Source organism: Andrographis paniculata, unplaced genomic scaffold (assembly GCF_009805555.1).
Source record: "Andrographis paniculata isolate CXL003 unplaced genomic scaffold, ASM980555v1 Contig18END, whole genome shotgun sequence".
In the NCBI taxonomy this organism is placed as follows: domain Eukaryota; kingdom Viridiplantae; phylum Streptophyta; class Magnoliopsida; order Lamiales; family Acanthaceae; genus Andrographis; species Andrographis paniculata.
This window is the reverse complement of record NW_026137468.1, coordinates 544,447-559,343: the sequence shown is the minus strand read 5'-3', so window position 1 is coordinate 559,343 and position 14,897 is coordinate 544,447. Positions and strand designations below refer to the sequence as shown.

Genomic DNA, 14,897 nt, shown 5'->3' with positions numbered 1-14,897 from the left:
CATAATTTTGTAATTATTTATACTGGATTTTCTTATAGTTTATTTTCCCTAGTCACATTCTATTGGACAATGATTCCATATATATATACACTTAAATTTCTTCCTAGATTATAATTTGCATAACTTAGTTTATATAACAAATTTTGAAGAATTTTAGAGGTAATAAGAAATTTAGTATTTGATTTTTTTTTTTTTGAAAAAAAAATGAAAATATGTATTTGATATAATATTTCTTTGAAAAAATTACTTTCAATGAATAATATAAGTTGTTTTTTTTTTCAAAAAAAGTGTAATCATAACCTTATTTATTTGTAAGAAAATAATTATAAAAAATGAATTTATAATAATTGTATTCTCTCTATACACTACTATTTCTTCAATCATATTAAAATATTATTTAAATAAAAAATTCAAAAAAAAAAAAAATTCAAATTCAAAGCAAAACCAAAACCAAAATGAAAAAAAAAAACCTTAGTATTATTCACTAATCTATTACTCTTTCCGTCTATACCAATTTATTCATTTTGCTCTGTCTTATAACAAAATATCAAAAAAAAATTTTAAGTAACTGTACTATCTACCTAATATTACAAATACCTTTTCAATTTACAATATATTACACAAATGCCATTAATTTTATATCATACAATACTAATAAATTTAGTTTATTCTTTTTATATTTATTTATACTATATCTCAATATAATACAAATATTTTTAAAATTTCGTATGAAAGACAAATTGAGAAATAGATATGGGACGAAAGAAGTATATATATTTGTAGGAGATGGGAAGAGTGTATTATACTATATTATATAATATTAGAATTATGTTATTTGATTTCAATATATTAGATAAGGCATAATGAACGATGTAATAGGGCTTTGAGGGGGCTACATGACAAAGCCAAAAAAAGTGGTAAGATTTGCGCATGCACTGAGGATCAGACACAAAAGGATTCATTGAGAAATCATTAGTGTTTCCCTTTCTTCACATTTACTCATCAATCCAAACATTCATATATTTTTTATTTGCTTTTCCTTTTTAATTCCCAACCTTTTCAATTATTTCATTATTTAACATTTCGATTTTATTCAATAATCATCTAACTTTAGACAATTTTCTCACAACTGCATGTCTGTGCCTATGTATGGTCCAAAACCCCTTTTTGACATTATTTAGCCTATGTTGTTTGTGATTTCCAACTCTAATTATATCATTTATTATATATTTTTTTTAAAAATGCAAAATAAAAAAAATAAAATTTATATTATATAAAAAAAAATTAATTTTATATTCATAATATCATAAACAGATAAACTATTTATGTCAAGTAAAATAATACAATTCTGTTGGGACTCTATGGCTTAGTTTTTTTAATTGTTCGAACTTTTAGATGAGACGGTAATTAATATCCGACATAATATCAAACCTTAGGTTAGATCTCAATCTCAAGTTCGAGTCTCACCGTCTCCATCGATTATTTTCGCAAACGAGTTCAAATCGAACTGAATCGAATCAAATTAACAATTTGATTTCTTTAATAGTTCTAAGTACAATTAATTATTAGATATGTAAATTAAAACCGTTTTTGCACCATTGGCCCAAGTTGAAAAAAAAAAAGGAAAAAAATAAAGAACTTCTAGAAGTTTTGGATCAGAGCCCAAATTTTTTATTAATTTTTTTTTTGAGCCCATAACTGCTATCGTACGCCGCCTTCAAGGCATGGCAGCGCGAGATCCGCTTAGGAAATCGCGCACCGTCTCTGCTCTGGAGGTTTCTTCCTTCGGAAGGGCAGATTCCGCTCCTCCTCGCTAAAGCCCCTCTATTCTCTTTTCTTTCTTTTTCTTCGTTGAAAGGAAGGACAGAGAAGAGAAGGGCGTTTCTGAATTTAAAATAAAATCAATCGGAATTGCTGAACTGAAACATGCCTCGCGCTTCATCCAGGAAAGGCGCCGCGAATGCGGCTGCATCGTGCAATTCATCGGCTGTGGATCTCTTCCGTGCAGGTTCTATGCCTTTCCATTTGGATTGAATTCGGGAATTATTTATTTATTTTTTGAATTAATACTACTTATCTGTTGGGAGCATGACATGAGAATGACACTCGATTCTGTTGTATTGTTTAGCTCTTGATTTACAAATGTGATCTTTACGTCCGTCTGTTGAAATACAATTATCAGTATTGTATTCGAAAGGATTGCAGCTGTAAATTGTAATTTCTGCTTTCTACTGCATTTGTTGTTTGAAGTTATTATCATGCTGTTAAACAATTGGTTTTGATCCTGATTGAAATATGGCCTTCTGAATGATATATACGTACATATATATGTATATATATATATATTTGAAATGGTTCTAGCTTTTAATTGAGTACAAATGTTTGGGATTGGGAGACGAAGTGGTCCCTTTTCACTTGATAATGATTGCACTTCTCAATCAAGAATCAATGTTTAGTCAAAAGGGAAAAGCAAGTCTTCAACAACTGAATGCAATTTACGTAAGAACACTGAAATGTCATGTTTAAGCATTCTTGAGTTGCTAAAATGGTGAAATTAGTTTCTCAGTTGAACACTTCAATGGTGGGTTTGAATGTAAATATAGAAAGAGTGTGGGTGTGTAGCTGGAATTACTTTAATAAAGAGATAGTGAGCTGCTGAATTCCCAAGTATGGAGGTGAGACAATGCCATCGTGGTAGAATTTTATGAATGTTAGTCAAATAAAAGGATATAAGTGTGTATGAAAAAGGCAACTGATGGACTAGCTTGTACATTATTCGGTTTATTCTCATTAAAAGAGTACAGCAGGTTATGAGAATTTTGGAAATGAAATTAAATAGATTTTTTTCATGAGTGAAATTAGCTTGTATGAACTCCCTGAATGATGGGGATGATTATGACGAAATAAAGAGAAGACAAAAATTATCTGACATTGTTACTGTTCCTTTTTGACATTCTTTCATTTTTTCTTGGTCACGTCAGCTTCGGGTAGATCGGCTTCCAAAGAGCTGGAGAGGATTGATCAACTCTTTTATGCATATTATAACAACTCCTCGGGTATGATTGAGTAAGTGTCCTCAACATGCACTCTGATTTGTTCACATGATGATATATGCTATGCTAGATGAAGTTAATGTAACCTTCGTTGAGTATCAATTTAATAAATTTGCTAATTCATATATTTCTTCTCCAGAAACCTGATATTAAATTTCATCCAGAAAAATCTAAAGCTATCATCTTCAAATTATGTAAAGAGGATGTGATATAATTGATGTTTCCTTCTCACCCCCTTAAATTTTAGAACTAGACGATTTGAATTTCTATTGCTTGTTTCTACACCTTCCTTTTCCAGTTTTGTTCCTCTAGTAGCTTGTTCTTCTCCAGTCTGTCTGCTCCCTTTTTCCTTTGTGATCATTAGAAGTTGAAACTTTAAATCCAATGCAATAGCAGTTGAAATCTCTACTCTGTCTTCCTATATGTGTAAGAGACAAATTTGTCGTTTCTGCTGTCTGTGATTCGCTACTATATTTTATTTATATTCTTGCTTGTTTGGGATCTTTGTGACCAGACCAGAAGGAATAGAGAATTTCTGCTCAGATTTGGGAGTCAATCATACAGATGTGCGGATATTAATGCTCGCATGGTGAGTTAATGGCATTGTTGCTGTAATCCAATGTTTATTGGAAGTCTAGTAGCCGTTGTAAACGTTATTCAAAGAATTATATTTGTGTGGTAGGAATGGTGACTGTATCCACTGATCATTCTTTTGTCCAAATTGTAATTCTCTATTGTTTAGAGTAAAGTCTCGGCATTTGTGGGGCTCTCCCACCCCATATTTTTTCCTTCTTTATTGTTTGTGCACTTTGTTTATTCCCGCCTTTCTTACATTCTAGGCGGAAAATTCATTTTTTTGGAAAATTTCCAACAAGGTGTATGAGAGAATTTAAATTTTCCTAACAGTTATATCGATCTTTTATCGGTATCTTCCATATGGAACCTTACTTGGGAGATTTTTGGTCTCAGGAAAATGCAAGCAGGGAAACAAGGATTCTTCACCCTGGTAAGGTTCCTTTTCGAATGCTCATTGTTTATATAGAAAAATCATTTCTTAGCCTTACAACTTTGCCAAATTAATCTGTTACATGATGTGTACTCCCTTCTCATATGTTGCTTCTATTTGTTAGGATGAGTGGCGAAGAGGTCTTAAAGCGCTGAAAGCCGACACAATGCCTAAACTGAAGAAGGCACTTCCACACCTTGAGAGAGAGGTGCGTATTTACTGACTGGTGCACCTGAAATCAAGTACTGGATGCAATTAGTTACTAACCACATTCCTTTCTTATGCTCCTTGTAAAAAGGTCAGAGGGCCATCGAATTTTGCGGATTTCTATGCCTATGCATTCAAATATTGCTTGACAGGTTTCGTATCCAAACCAATGTTTTGAGCTCTTTTGTGGAAGCTGAACATCCCATTCTTCTGCTTAACGTGTGGCTTTCTATTTTATTTTGTTTTTCTCAGAGGAAAAGCAGAAAACAGTAGATATCGAAACAATTTGTGTATTGCTGGATCTTGTTCTTAAATCAGAATATCGGCCTCAAGTTGATGCACTTGTTGAGTATCTGCAGGTTTGATGTTTTAATGACATTCAATTGCTATTTTTACACTTTAACCTGTGACTCAGATGTTCTTGGCATTTTATCTTCCCTAACACTCGAAAAACCAAAATAACTAATAAAATGATATCCAGGTACAAACTGATTACAAGGTCATTAACATGGATCAGTGGTTGGGGTTCCGCCGGTTCTGCAATGAGGTAACTTACTATTGATCCCTTGGAATGAAATTTCCTGGATCCCTTTCATTTCCTCTCAACATATCTGCAGACATTTTAAGAATTTGCAGATGATGGAATTGAATGCAGTTCTGAAATTAATCCAGGCCCCCTATTGATAATGATCTTGTAACAGATTAGCTTCCTGGATCTCCAAAATTATGATCCAGAACTTGCATGGCCGGTGATCCTGGACAATTTTGTCGAATGGTTAAGATGCAAGCGCGGTTGAGCCCGCCGGCTCTCGCCGGATCACTAGTTGATGTTGTTCGTTCCAGCACATACATCAGTTCAGTGTCCTGTGTTTTTTAGAGCATCCTGTCGTCCAACTCCTACAATACTGAGGAGATTGTTTACTAGTATAAATCGTGTTCGGGACTTGTATAATTATGATGTCTGGAAAGTTAAAAGCGTTTTTGATGCTTTGATGTTGCTCATTTTCATGCATATATATACACATATTTTCATACTCGCGGCAGGACCCAACCCGACCCGGGTCCGGGTTTGACCAGAAATTGGGTAGGGTTCGGGTCTAATGCAGGTTTACTTATGCTAAGAGCCCATAACGCTCTGTTTATCAAAATGAACTTACTAATGTAAAAAATGGGCGAGGCCCATACATAATATAAAGAAACTAACGATCCATAATGGGCTGCACCCCAAACAAGCCTAATAAACTAAAATGGGCCAAGGGGCCCAAATATAAATTAAAAACAAATACAGGAGCTAAATTTAAAAAACCTAGTTATGTTTTGAGCTTTATTAATATTGTGTTTATATTGGTGTGTTTGTTTGGGGGATTTAATAAGATTTCTACTATTCATCCAATTTTTTCCCCCCAAAAACATCAAATCAAACACCTATTTTTCATTTTTTATATTATACTAAAAATCAATTTTCCATTCAAAACATCACATCAAACCCTATTTATATCACATCATACAACTATTCAAATTCAAAATTTTTACTATTCAAATCCCAACTCAAAATCCAAACCCCCAAACAAACACACAGTAGATTTGAATTTTTGTGCTAGAAGTTGATAAATATAAATTGGGCCTATCGGGTTTACACCAGTTATTTATTCCGGGCCACTATCTTACTACAGCCCATAATAGTTCTGGGCCCAAATGACCATGATGAATTCTAGGCCCAAATGGCCCATAAGTAGAGAGAGTATTGAGAGCACCAGTTGGTCGTGGCGACTTTTTCTCCCTGCAGGCTGCTGGCTCTTTCTCTGCGCTGCACTTTCTGTAATGGTGATTCGTCGTGAAATGTAGAATCGAAAAGGATGACAATGGTTTATAGGTGGAAGAGTGTTTCGAATTGCAGTTCTGTTTCGAGTCGGCTGAAATACATTCTGAACAGAACTTTTTGTTCATCAAACACTAACAGCAGTAAGAAGCCTTCCGTCGTTAACAGTGGCAGCAGCAGCAGCAGCAACGCCCCTTCGCCAGCACCTTCGTTGAGCAATTATGGAGAGCAGTATAAAGCCCTTGAGAAGCTTGATTTCACGACGGCCGCAAAGATTCTCTTTTCCGATCCTCCTAAGAAGAAGAAATTTGGGTGTGTTTCGTCCGTGTTATGGTGTTAGCGAGCTGCTTTTACTCGCGAAAAGCATAGTTATTCTATGTTGACCTCACATTGAATGGATATTCTCACTGGTTTTCTGCTGATGATTAGCTTGTTTGATGGTTTTTAGGCTGGATTTCCACCTGGTGCAGCTCTTCTTTGTGTGTTTGCCATCATTGGGTACATCAATTTATTCATTAAAACACACACACACACACACACTAGATTTTAGGTTTGGATTTCGGTCTGATGTAAGGTTATTTATTTGAATTTCTATTGCAGCCGTGTATCTTGTTGCTCAGTATGCTCGCAGTGAAATGAGAAGAATGGATGCGGTATGCTATCATTTTGTGTTGCTCATAATGATTTGCATTTGAATCTCCTTTTGCTGGAAATGATTTATCAAAATAAATCTGAATACCATACTATAGCAAAGTCAATAGGTGATATTTTTATATGAATTCAGAATGTAACATGCGAATGATGCATTAAATTTATCGAGACTGCTTCATTATATGCCTGCAATGGAAATACTGGGATGTATTTTAATCTGAAAAATAAGGAAACATGTTCTTGGGGGTATCTCTTTGCAAAGATAAATTTATTATATATTTAACTCTATGTTTTTTCCACTTATAAGTTTATGTGCAATGGAACTTTGATGGATTGGCGAATCATGAAGAAGGAACAAGAATAACCTTTAGTGTTACCTTCTAGATACTATCTCATCCCACAAGCGCACACTAACAGATCCATTTTATGGGTTCTTCATATTAAGGCATGCCTCTGTAGCATATAAGTTTATTAAATTGTGTGCGGAAGTATCATGGATAAATGGTTATAAACATCAGTTATACAAAATGTGTTCAGTGTTATCTATGGGAATTGTGAGAATATGGATACTTTTTTTATTTGATGCATCATTTCTCACACTAGTGAAACCATGCCCACCTCAGAATATAATGTTAAAATGTAGTGTTTGACTGAAATATTTATTTAAGCAAACATATTTTCTTTGCCTTCTACAGCTAATGTAAGATTCAGATCACATACTTTAGTAATTGGCAGTCTTCGATGTTAGAGACACATCAACAGTGCTTTTATTCGTTTGTACTTGAGAACTATATGCTTTAAATTCCACAAAATGCAAAGATATTGTTTCTGATGCATGCTAGCACTATTTGTGGTGAGTCCGAAACCATGGGTTCTAAATGGGTCCATCATGGTTGATTGTTAGGAATTGGAGAAAAAGAAACAAGCCGAATTTGAGGCACAAGCAAAGGAAATGGAGCTCAAGGCTGCAAAAGAAAAAGAAAAAATGGAGTCAAATCCCCAGCTTTTGGAGGTGAAAGAAAGACTAAATAAACTGGAAGAAAGAGTTAAGGAAATTGTTGAGGTAGCTAAGAAGCAACCAAGTAAATCCGTAACAGATGGACAAGAAGTTGGTGAGAATAGAAGTGCTACTCAGGTGGAACCAGATAATAGTCAAAATGAATCATCAATGAAGACTACAAAAGAAAGAGGAGCAGAACCAGCTACTCATCCCTCACAAACTAATCAAAAGGACAACAATATATGAGTGACCTTCCCGGATGCACAGAATAGCGATTGGCCTAGCTTTACTTCTCAAAAATTTATTGACTGTAGCATGGAAGCATTTTGCAGAAAAGCATTACAAGATTCTAACTAGCCAATTGAAGGCCGTATCGGGTGATGTTGAACAACATGTCTTGAACAGATTCTTTTTGTAAATTATAATTAAAGTGACTTGAAGATTTTGCGGAAATACTTGTTTCTAGTTGTAATTTTCAAGATGTAGGCTTGAGGTCCTGTATTCCAGGTGAGATTCTTCTCAAATACTTAAATGTCTTGTTTTTGAGGTTGCCCAAGGCATTATTCTGTCTTGTTACCATATGAAATTTCATTCTTCTTGACAAGGTTTTTTTGAAGGTTGTTGAAGCTTCTTCCCCCTGTGTCTCTTAAAGGGCAAATATAACCATGTTTTGAAGTCTTCTAGATAATCATGGGCAGTTGGCAATGCGATTCACAATTTTTTACATATGTCTTTAATTTGCCAATCTTATTTACATAGTAATTTCTGCAGTGAAACCTTTACTATTACTCTAGTTGTAGCATTCTGTTCGGACCATTATAAGTATGAAGGATGTGCTTTTGGACGATGATTCTGTGTTCCAGACAACTTCATTGCATAATAGATGTTGGGTATTTTATAATTACACACGAACCCTTAAATTAATCCTTCTTATGCTTAGCATGATCGTAGTGATAATTTGTTTCTTATAGGTTTCTCTCATTACTTTCAGATTATGGTAGACGTGGACAATTAGTTACCACATCGATCCAATGTACACACAGATGAGGATAATAAGTGGCTGCAGAGGATGGTAAATTCGAATTTGTTGATCTACCTGATAGAGAAGGTCAAATTCTTTTCATTTTGGTAAAGCTTCTACTCATATAATCTGTTCTGGTAGTCCTTGAATGCTATCAACTGGTTTGTTTAGTCTTCAAAGATATAATGTTTTCAATGGAATAACCTAGTCTTCAAAGAAAATGTCAGGTATTGAGCTGAAATTTACCGTTCTCAAACCACTAAGTGAGAAAATAACCTAGTGCATTTCTCTGAAAAAATGATCTTGTTGGTGAGTCATATATATAACACATGAACGATGTACTAATGTAGGCAAAGCAGATTGATATGACCTAGTGATGAGTGTGTTTAGGAGAATATATGGCCAATGATGTCAGTAAGAGGTCCCAAAAGCTGTCAGTGTTGAGCATCTATTCATTGAGCAAAACTACTTTATCACAGATGATCAATGTCCTCTTGGATAAGATAGACAGTTAGGGACAGCAGGTGTTCCTTTAGTTATTTACACTACTGTTTCATGCCAGTCCCATCACAGTTGAGAATAGTAGGTACCACATTCCCCATTTGCTCAGGGTAAGAGCCTATTCTTTAGTTTTAAAAGCCACAAAATTTATCAGGAAAATCAGTTAAATCAAGAACTTTGAATTCTTTTCTTAGTTTTAGAGATATGGTAATTATTTTCATTTTTCTGCATCCACACAGTGGTTGTTACTTGTTTCACTGTGTTGATGTCAGATTCGCCTTATGTTTCATTGAAATGCTTTGTTTCCTTATGTTTTCAATTTTATTTTCACAATATTCATCAAAATTTCTCTCTAAAGAGAGTAATATCCAACACTTATTTCCATTCTGACTTTTTACTATTCTCAAATCACCAACAATTCAAAACTGTATCCAAACACAATAATCTCTTTTGCTTTAATTAAATGACTATAGAAATAGGAGCTTATAAAAGTCATTTGTGTTTGTATCAAGGAAATGATGTAGTTGGGGTTGTTTACTGTTAAAGTACATAGATTATTCTCATTGAAACAAAGTGAATAAGAACATCCTCTAACTAGGAAGTGTCAAACCAGGTATGATTTATGTGTTGTGTCCCACATATATATTAAGGTTTGATGGCTCACAGAAACACTTTAAAGAACTTGTTTGTGTGTTTTTCGTAGTCCTTGATATAATTAGAGAGGCTGGTGTTCTACCCACCAACCCCACATCATCATTTCCTCTTACATAGCACGCCGTTGGGGCTACTTTCCTAAGGCATATCATTATGTAGAATTTGTGTGTTTGTTTGGGGGTTTAGATTTTGAGTTGGGATTTGAATAGAAAAATTTTTATATTTGAATAGTTGTATGATGTGATATAAATAGGTGTTGATGTGATGTTTTGAATGTAAAATTGATTTTTAGTATAATATAAATTATAAAAAATAGGTGTTTGATTTGATTTTTTGGGAGGGAAAAATTGGATGAATAGTGTAAATCCAATCCAATCCTCCAAACAAACAATCATCTTCTCATACATAACCATCTGAATCATTACCTAAAACCTAAAAACAAACCATGTAATGATAGTACAGCTTCCTTTTTGCTATAGAATTTATGGCAAACATTAAGGATACCTGATGTTTGTTGTATGATGAAATTAATTATGCATTATTGAAAATACTGTGTAAAAAGGATACCCTTTCTTGAAAGCTATGGTTAAGGAAATTATATGAACACATTTTAAAAAGGTATGGTTAAGGAAATTATATGATGTTAGGTGTACGATGAAATTAAATATGCATTCTCGGAACGTTACTTGTAGTGTACACTCTTTGAAAAAGAAGCCATCTAAAATAAGATCATGTGTGATCTGGATTAGATATGTTTGTGTTTCTTGAGAGTGAAATGATCAATACTATGTTTAACATGAAACATGACTATAATTGGCAATGATTTGGCCCAACCACCAAGTTAAGATTCCAGTTTTGTGAACATTTAATTGGGAAAGGTGATGTAATTTAGGAGCTTAAGGATTATTTATATTCTATAAAAATCCATCATTGAAAGTTAAGGAAAACTATCCAAGATTAACCAAACACTACTTTAAGATTCCAAATGAGAAACATCAATGCTCAGCAAGTCAATTTCTGCTAAACTGTAGATGGGCCATAGCAATACTGTTTGTTAGGGTCCAGGGCAAATCTTAACCATCCAATATGTAGTGTATGCTTTGAGTCAATGGTTCTAATTGTTTTAGGAAGATATGCATGAATAATTTGTTGCATATTCTCTCTTCTCTTAGAGTGTAATGATTGATAATCTCTGTAGTGGTGGTGTCTTATAATAGACTTAAAGAATAAAAAAATCTGGAATATTTTTCAAACAATTCAGTTGTAAGATTGCAAGATCTGCCTGAAAATAGCTCAAGTATAGGTTTCTTTCCTTTTAATGAACCAAATTTACTCTCTGGAGATGGAAATCTATACTGCAATTTACATTGAGAATTTATACATAAATATGTATACAGAAACTGAAAAAAACAGCAATAAATTCCAAAAAACAGAAAAAGTCTAATACAGAAATTAATTCATATGAAGAATTAAGAAAGGCTAGAAAGTTACATGAGACATAAAAGTAGAACACTAAAGTTTGAGAGATAAGTCTAATGGCTTCAACTCTTCCTTGTTGGTAGTCTTCAGATGAAAGCCGGAATCCCATCTGAATCCACCTCCGAATCGATCTACTGCTGGAGAAAGCTTTTGACCACCGTCAAACCAGGCCACTCGTCCAGTAGAAGATGGTATAACCTGGCGATTTTCCAATGCAATTAGCCGTCCAACTGCTGGCTGCTGTTCAAGCGGCTTTCGGACTGACCCTGAATGCCTGTAAATGGGATTAATCCTACCAAAACTAGATGATGTCGAGACTGTAAAACCTGGCTTATGGATCATGGAATGAGCTTGAATTCCAAGAGACCTGTTGAAAGCAGAGCCGTGTAGAGGGAGAGAGGCCATGTTAAGGTACCGATGTTTTCCAAAGGAGATACTGCTACTTGCTCCCCTCTTGGCTATGGTCCTTTCCCGTTTATGAGCATTTTGATGGCCTCCAAGAGCCTGTGAGCTGTAGAATTTCCTGTTGCAGTAGTTGCATGGAAAAACCCGGGGTTGGTCTGATTCATTCCCGGCATTTTGAGCTTGATCATTCTTGTCGAAAAGGATGAGCTCTTGCTTTGAATTTCCGTCTAGTTCCTTGCTCGAGAGGTTTAGATCCAACACCAGGCGATCTGAGCAGTCGATCATTCTGGTGAGCCCTTCTTGTTCTTGAACTTTGCCTGCTTCCATTTGATCATTGAATTCTTCAGGCTAAGTTTAGTTATTTTGGAGAGGGTTGAGGAAGAAGTATGGAATATGATATGATTATATGGTACCATCTAGATGGGAGAGATTTTATGGTTAGAACATCTATTTATAATTAGCAGTTAGGCCCTACTCTAACCTGATCTACATTTCTTGTGGGAATTAAACAAAGCGTGGGGTTGTAATATTATATGTTTGTTTGAAAGCTTGATGAACTTAAACCATTAGGTCTTATTGACTGATCTCAGAATTACAGAACTTAGAGGTGGGGAAGGTGTGCATGTGTGGTAAAGTTGTGATAGGAACTAAACTAATGAAAGAAACACATTCTTGACATGCATACCCCATTAAATGTGTTGATCTGCTTTTCTCATGTCATCTTTGACATTTAGTGTCCAAAGGGCAATACTCTCTATTTTGGGTTACACATTTAGGGAATGTTTGGTGTGAAGCTATGAAGATTAGCAATAGAAACAACTTTTAGCATTATTGGAAATGTTAAAAAAAGCCCTCTAAAAGTTTAGTGGAAATAATTGTGATTTCTATTTTAAAGTAAAGGGCCTACTTGATACATGTATAGTATTAGAGGATTTTTGAAATCCAAGATAGTTAGGGTGTCAAAGCCCCCTTAGAAAAAAACAAGAGGGAAAAAGATAAATATGTAGAAATTATTTGGATTTTGATTGGTGAAACATTGTATTCCCTTTAATTTTCATTCATGATCATATTATATCAACATCACAATCACATGGATGCTCACTCCACCTTGTCTCCATAGTGGGAAGATATGCTATGCAATTTTTATATAGGGTGATGCATGCAAAAGCTCTTATAGAACGATGACTGTTGATGAATAGTGAGCACATATTAGGCCAAATAGAGCAATATGTGGATGAACACAACCACGTGGAGTGTGTTAAAGTTGGCATAAAGATGAGTATTTCTGACACCCTGATTGCTTATGTGTTTATTCATTCAATGATCATGATTTATTTTATTTTGGCATTTCTTGATTGTGTTTCAGTTACTAATAAGTGCTATTTTGTGTTGTTAATTATTGTGGGTGTTTGGAATGGAAAATCCCTTTGTCAAAATATGGGTGTTGAATTTTCTTCATAACTAGTGAATTGACTGACTATGCATATGAAAGCTAATGATAATGTATGATTTGTGTGTAGGTCAAGGTCAAAGCACCATAAATGTAATCATCATAAGTGGTGAAAATATCTTGTATGAATCATTCATTATCTGCTGTCTGGTGAGAATCAGTTGTACATATTTCAACTACTACTACTTGTTACTTTCTTAATCTCAGTGTATATATATATGGCGTCAATCATGGTTGAGCTGGCAGAGATATTGACTAGCAACTTTGTAATGAAGATGACGGTGGGAGTCGTATGATATGATCAAATATATTTTAATATATATATTTAACAGATTTAAACTATAATTCAACAATTAAGTTCAATATATTTATAAGAAGGTTCACAGTTCAGCAAATTTCGTGTAAAGCTTGGTAAATATTTTATGTCATCATTCAATAATACAATTTTAAAATCAATCAAACAAATGATCCTAACCCTTGCACATAAAGATGATATCAATATGAGAGTCGAATCAAGGCTGCCAACATATTAATAAAGGTTCATATCTTTTAAGCAAAACCCAATGAAAATTTTACTCAAACAAGCATAATTTAACCACTTTGATACCATGTGAATCACAAAACAAGCTTCGACGACAAATGATCCTCGAAACGCATCCAAAAAGTTTGCAAGAGAAAATTTGAATAAGTGAAACATGAATGAATGCAGTTAGATATTCATCATTGTTTGGTAATGAAATGTAGAAGAAAAAACAAAAAAAAAAAAAACGGCAATAATGGCTTTATATATTGCTCAAGAAATGGAGCTTGAGATGTCAATGGATCTCCTTGTCTGAATATCTCTGCGTAATAAGTGAGAGTCCACTCTCAAATACCATCATTCCTTTCCTTCTTTTATCAAATGCTTTTGCTATCATATTTAGGGATTTAATATATACATATATATATATATATATATCCATTGTGAGATTGTAGACAAGGATCCTTTCAGAACTCAAATTATACATTACTAACATATCTCTCTAAGAATATCGATACAACTTTGCAAGATCAAAGCCATGCCATGAAGACACTAATTCATTACTTTCAATACTTCCATTCCCCTCTAATCATAAAAAATAAAAAAATACAAAAAATGCAGATTCAACTGTTAATTCTGTAGTAAAAGAAGGGAAATTTAGTAAAATGTTACCTCTAGCAGTAGAAATTGGTTGACGCCGCATCACTATTGTCCACAAATTCCACTCGTCGCTCTGCAGATATGTCTCTGTTGCAAAGAAAAGACAACATCAGAATTAGCAAGGGGTAAACCAAAACACAAAATGAAATAAAATCAAATCCAGTGGCGGGCACTTGCTACTTCATGAATCACCTTCGATCTACACCAACATGTGCCATTTTGTAGATAAATCACTGACTTTCAAAGAATGCTGGTAACTTACAGGTCATCTGGCCCTGCAAAATCAAATTGCTACACAACAAAATAACTTTGTTTAATACAAAACAATGGCACACGGCTAAATATATACATCACCATGCCCGCAAAGCCTAAAGCTTAAACACTTCTCTGTACCCCAGGGCTCGGCAAATCCGACAACTTCAGATCACTGAACATTGCAAGAATCCAACCAAAATATAAGACAAACATACA

At 34.2% G+C, this 14,897-nt stretch overlaps 3 protein-coding genes across 6 annotated transcripts; 2 read left to right on the top strand and 1 right to left on the bottom strand.

Annotated features, from left to right (window-relative positions):
* The first annotated feature begins 1,736 nt into the window (after window positions 1-1,736).
* Window positions 1,737-5,257, top strand: LOC127265975 (uncharacterized). Its single transcript, XM_051296035.1, has 9 exons — window positions 1,737-2,008; window positions 2,982-3,066; window positions 3,568-3,642; window positions 4,023-4,059; window positions 4,184-4,267; window positions 4,358-4,418; window positions 4,519-4,625; window positions 4,748-4,813; window positions 4,968-5,257. The coding sequence occupies exons 1-9, from the start codon at window positions 1,927-1,929 to the stop codon at window positions 5,061-5,063; spliced, it is 693 nt and encodes a 230-aa protein (XP_051151992.1). The 5' UTR covers window positions 1,737-1,926; the 3' UTR covers window positions 5,064-5,257.
* Window positions 5,258-6,016: 759 nt separating this feature from the next.
* Window positions 6,017-8,781, top strand: LOC127239393 (uncharacterized). The gene is made up of 4 exons (XM_051257513.1): window positions 6,017-6,397; window positions 6,534-6,583; window positions 6,686-6,738; window positions 7,641-8,781. The coding sequence occupies exons 1-4, from the start codon at window positions 6,123-6,125 to the stop codon at window positions 7,980-7,982; spliced, it is 720 nt and encodes a 239-aa protein (XP_051113470.1). The 5' UTR covers window positions 6,017-6,122; the 3' UTR covers window positions 7,983-8,781.
* Window positions 7,588-14,767, bottom strand: LOC127239370 (zinc finger protein 1-like). Of its 4 annotated transcripts, none has more exons than XM_051257488.1 (4): window positions 14,619-14,767; window positions 14,439-14,513; window positions 11,404-12,116; window positions 7,588-7,701 (listed from the first exon to the last, which is right to left on the bottom strand). In XM_051257488.1, exons 2-3 carry the CDS (start codon window positions 14,467-14,469, stop codon window positions 11,425-11,427), a joined length of 723 nt encoding a protein of 240 aa, XP_051113445.1. In that variant the 5' UTR covers window positions 14,470-14,513; window positions 14,619-14,767; the 3' UTR covers window positions 7,588-7,701; window positions 11,404-11,424. The 4 variants fall into 4 exon arrangements, with proteins under 4 accessions (XP_051113445.1, XP_051113456.1, XP_051113439.1 ...); XM_051257499.1 differs by lacking the exon at window positions 7,588-7,701 and having other exon boundaries at window positions 10,793-11,665; window positions 11,759-12,116; XM_051257482.1 differs by lacking the exon at window positions 7,588-7,701 and having other exon boundaries at window positions 11,209-12,116.
* Between the last annotated feature and the right edge of the window lie 130 nt (window positions 14,768-14,897).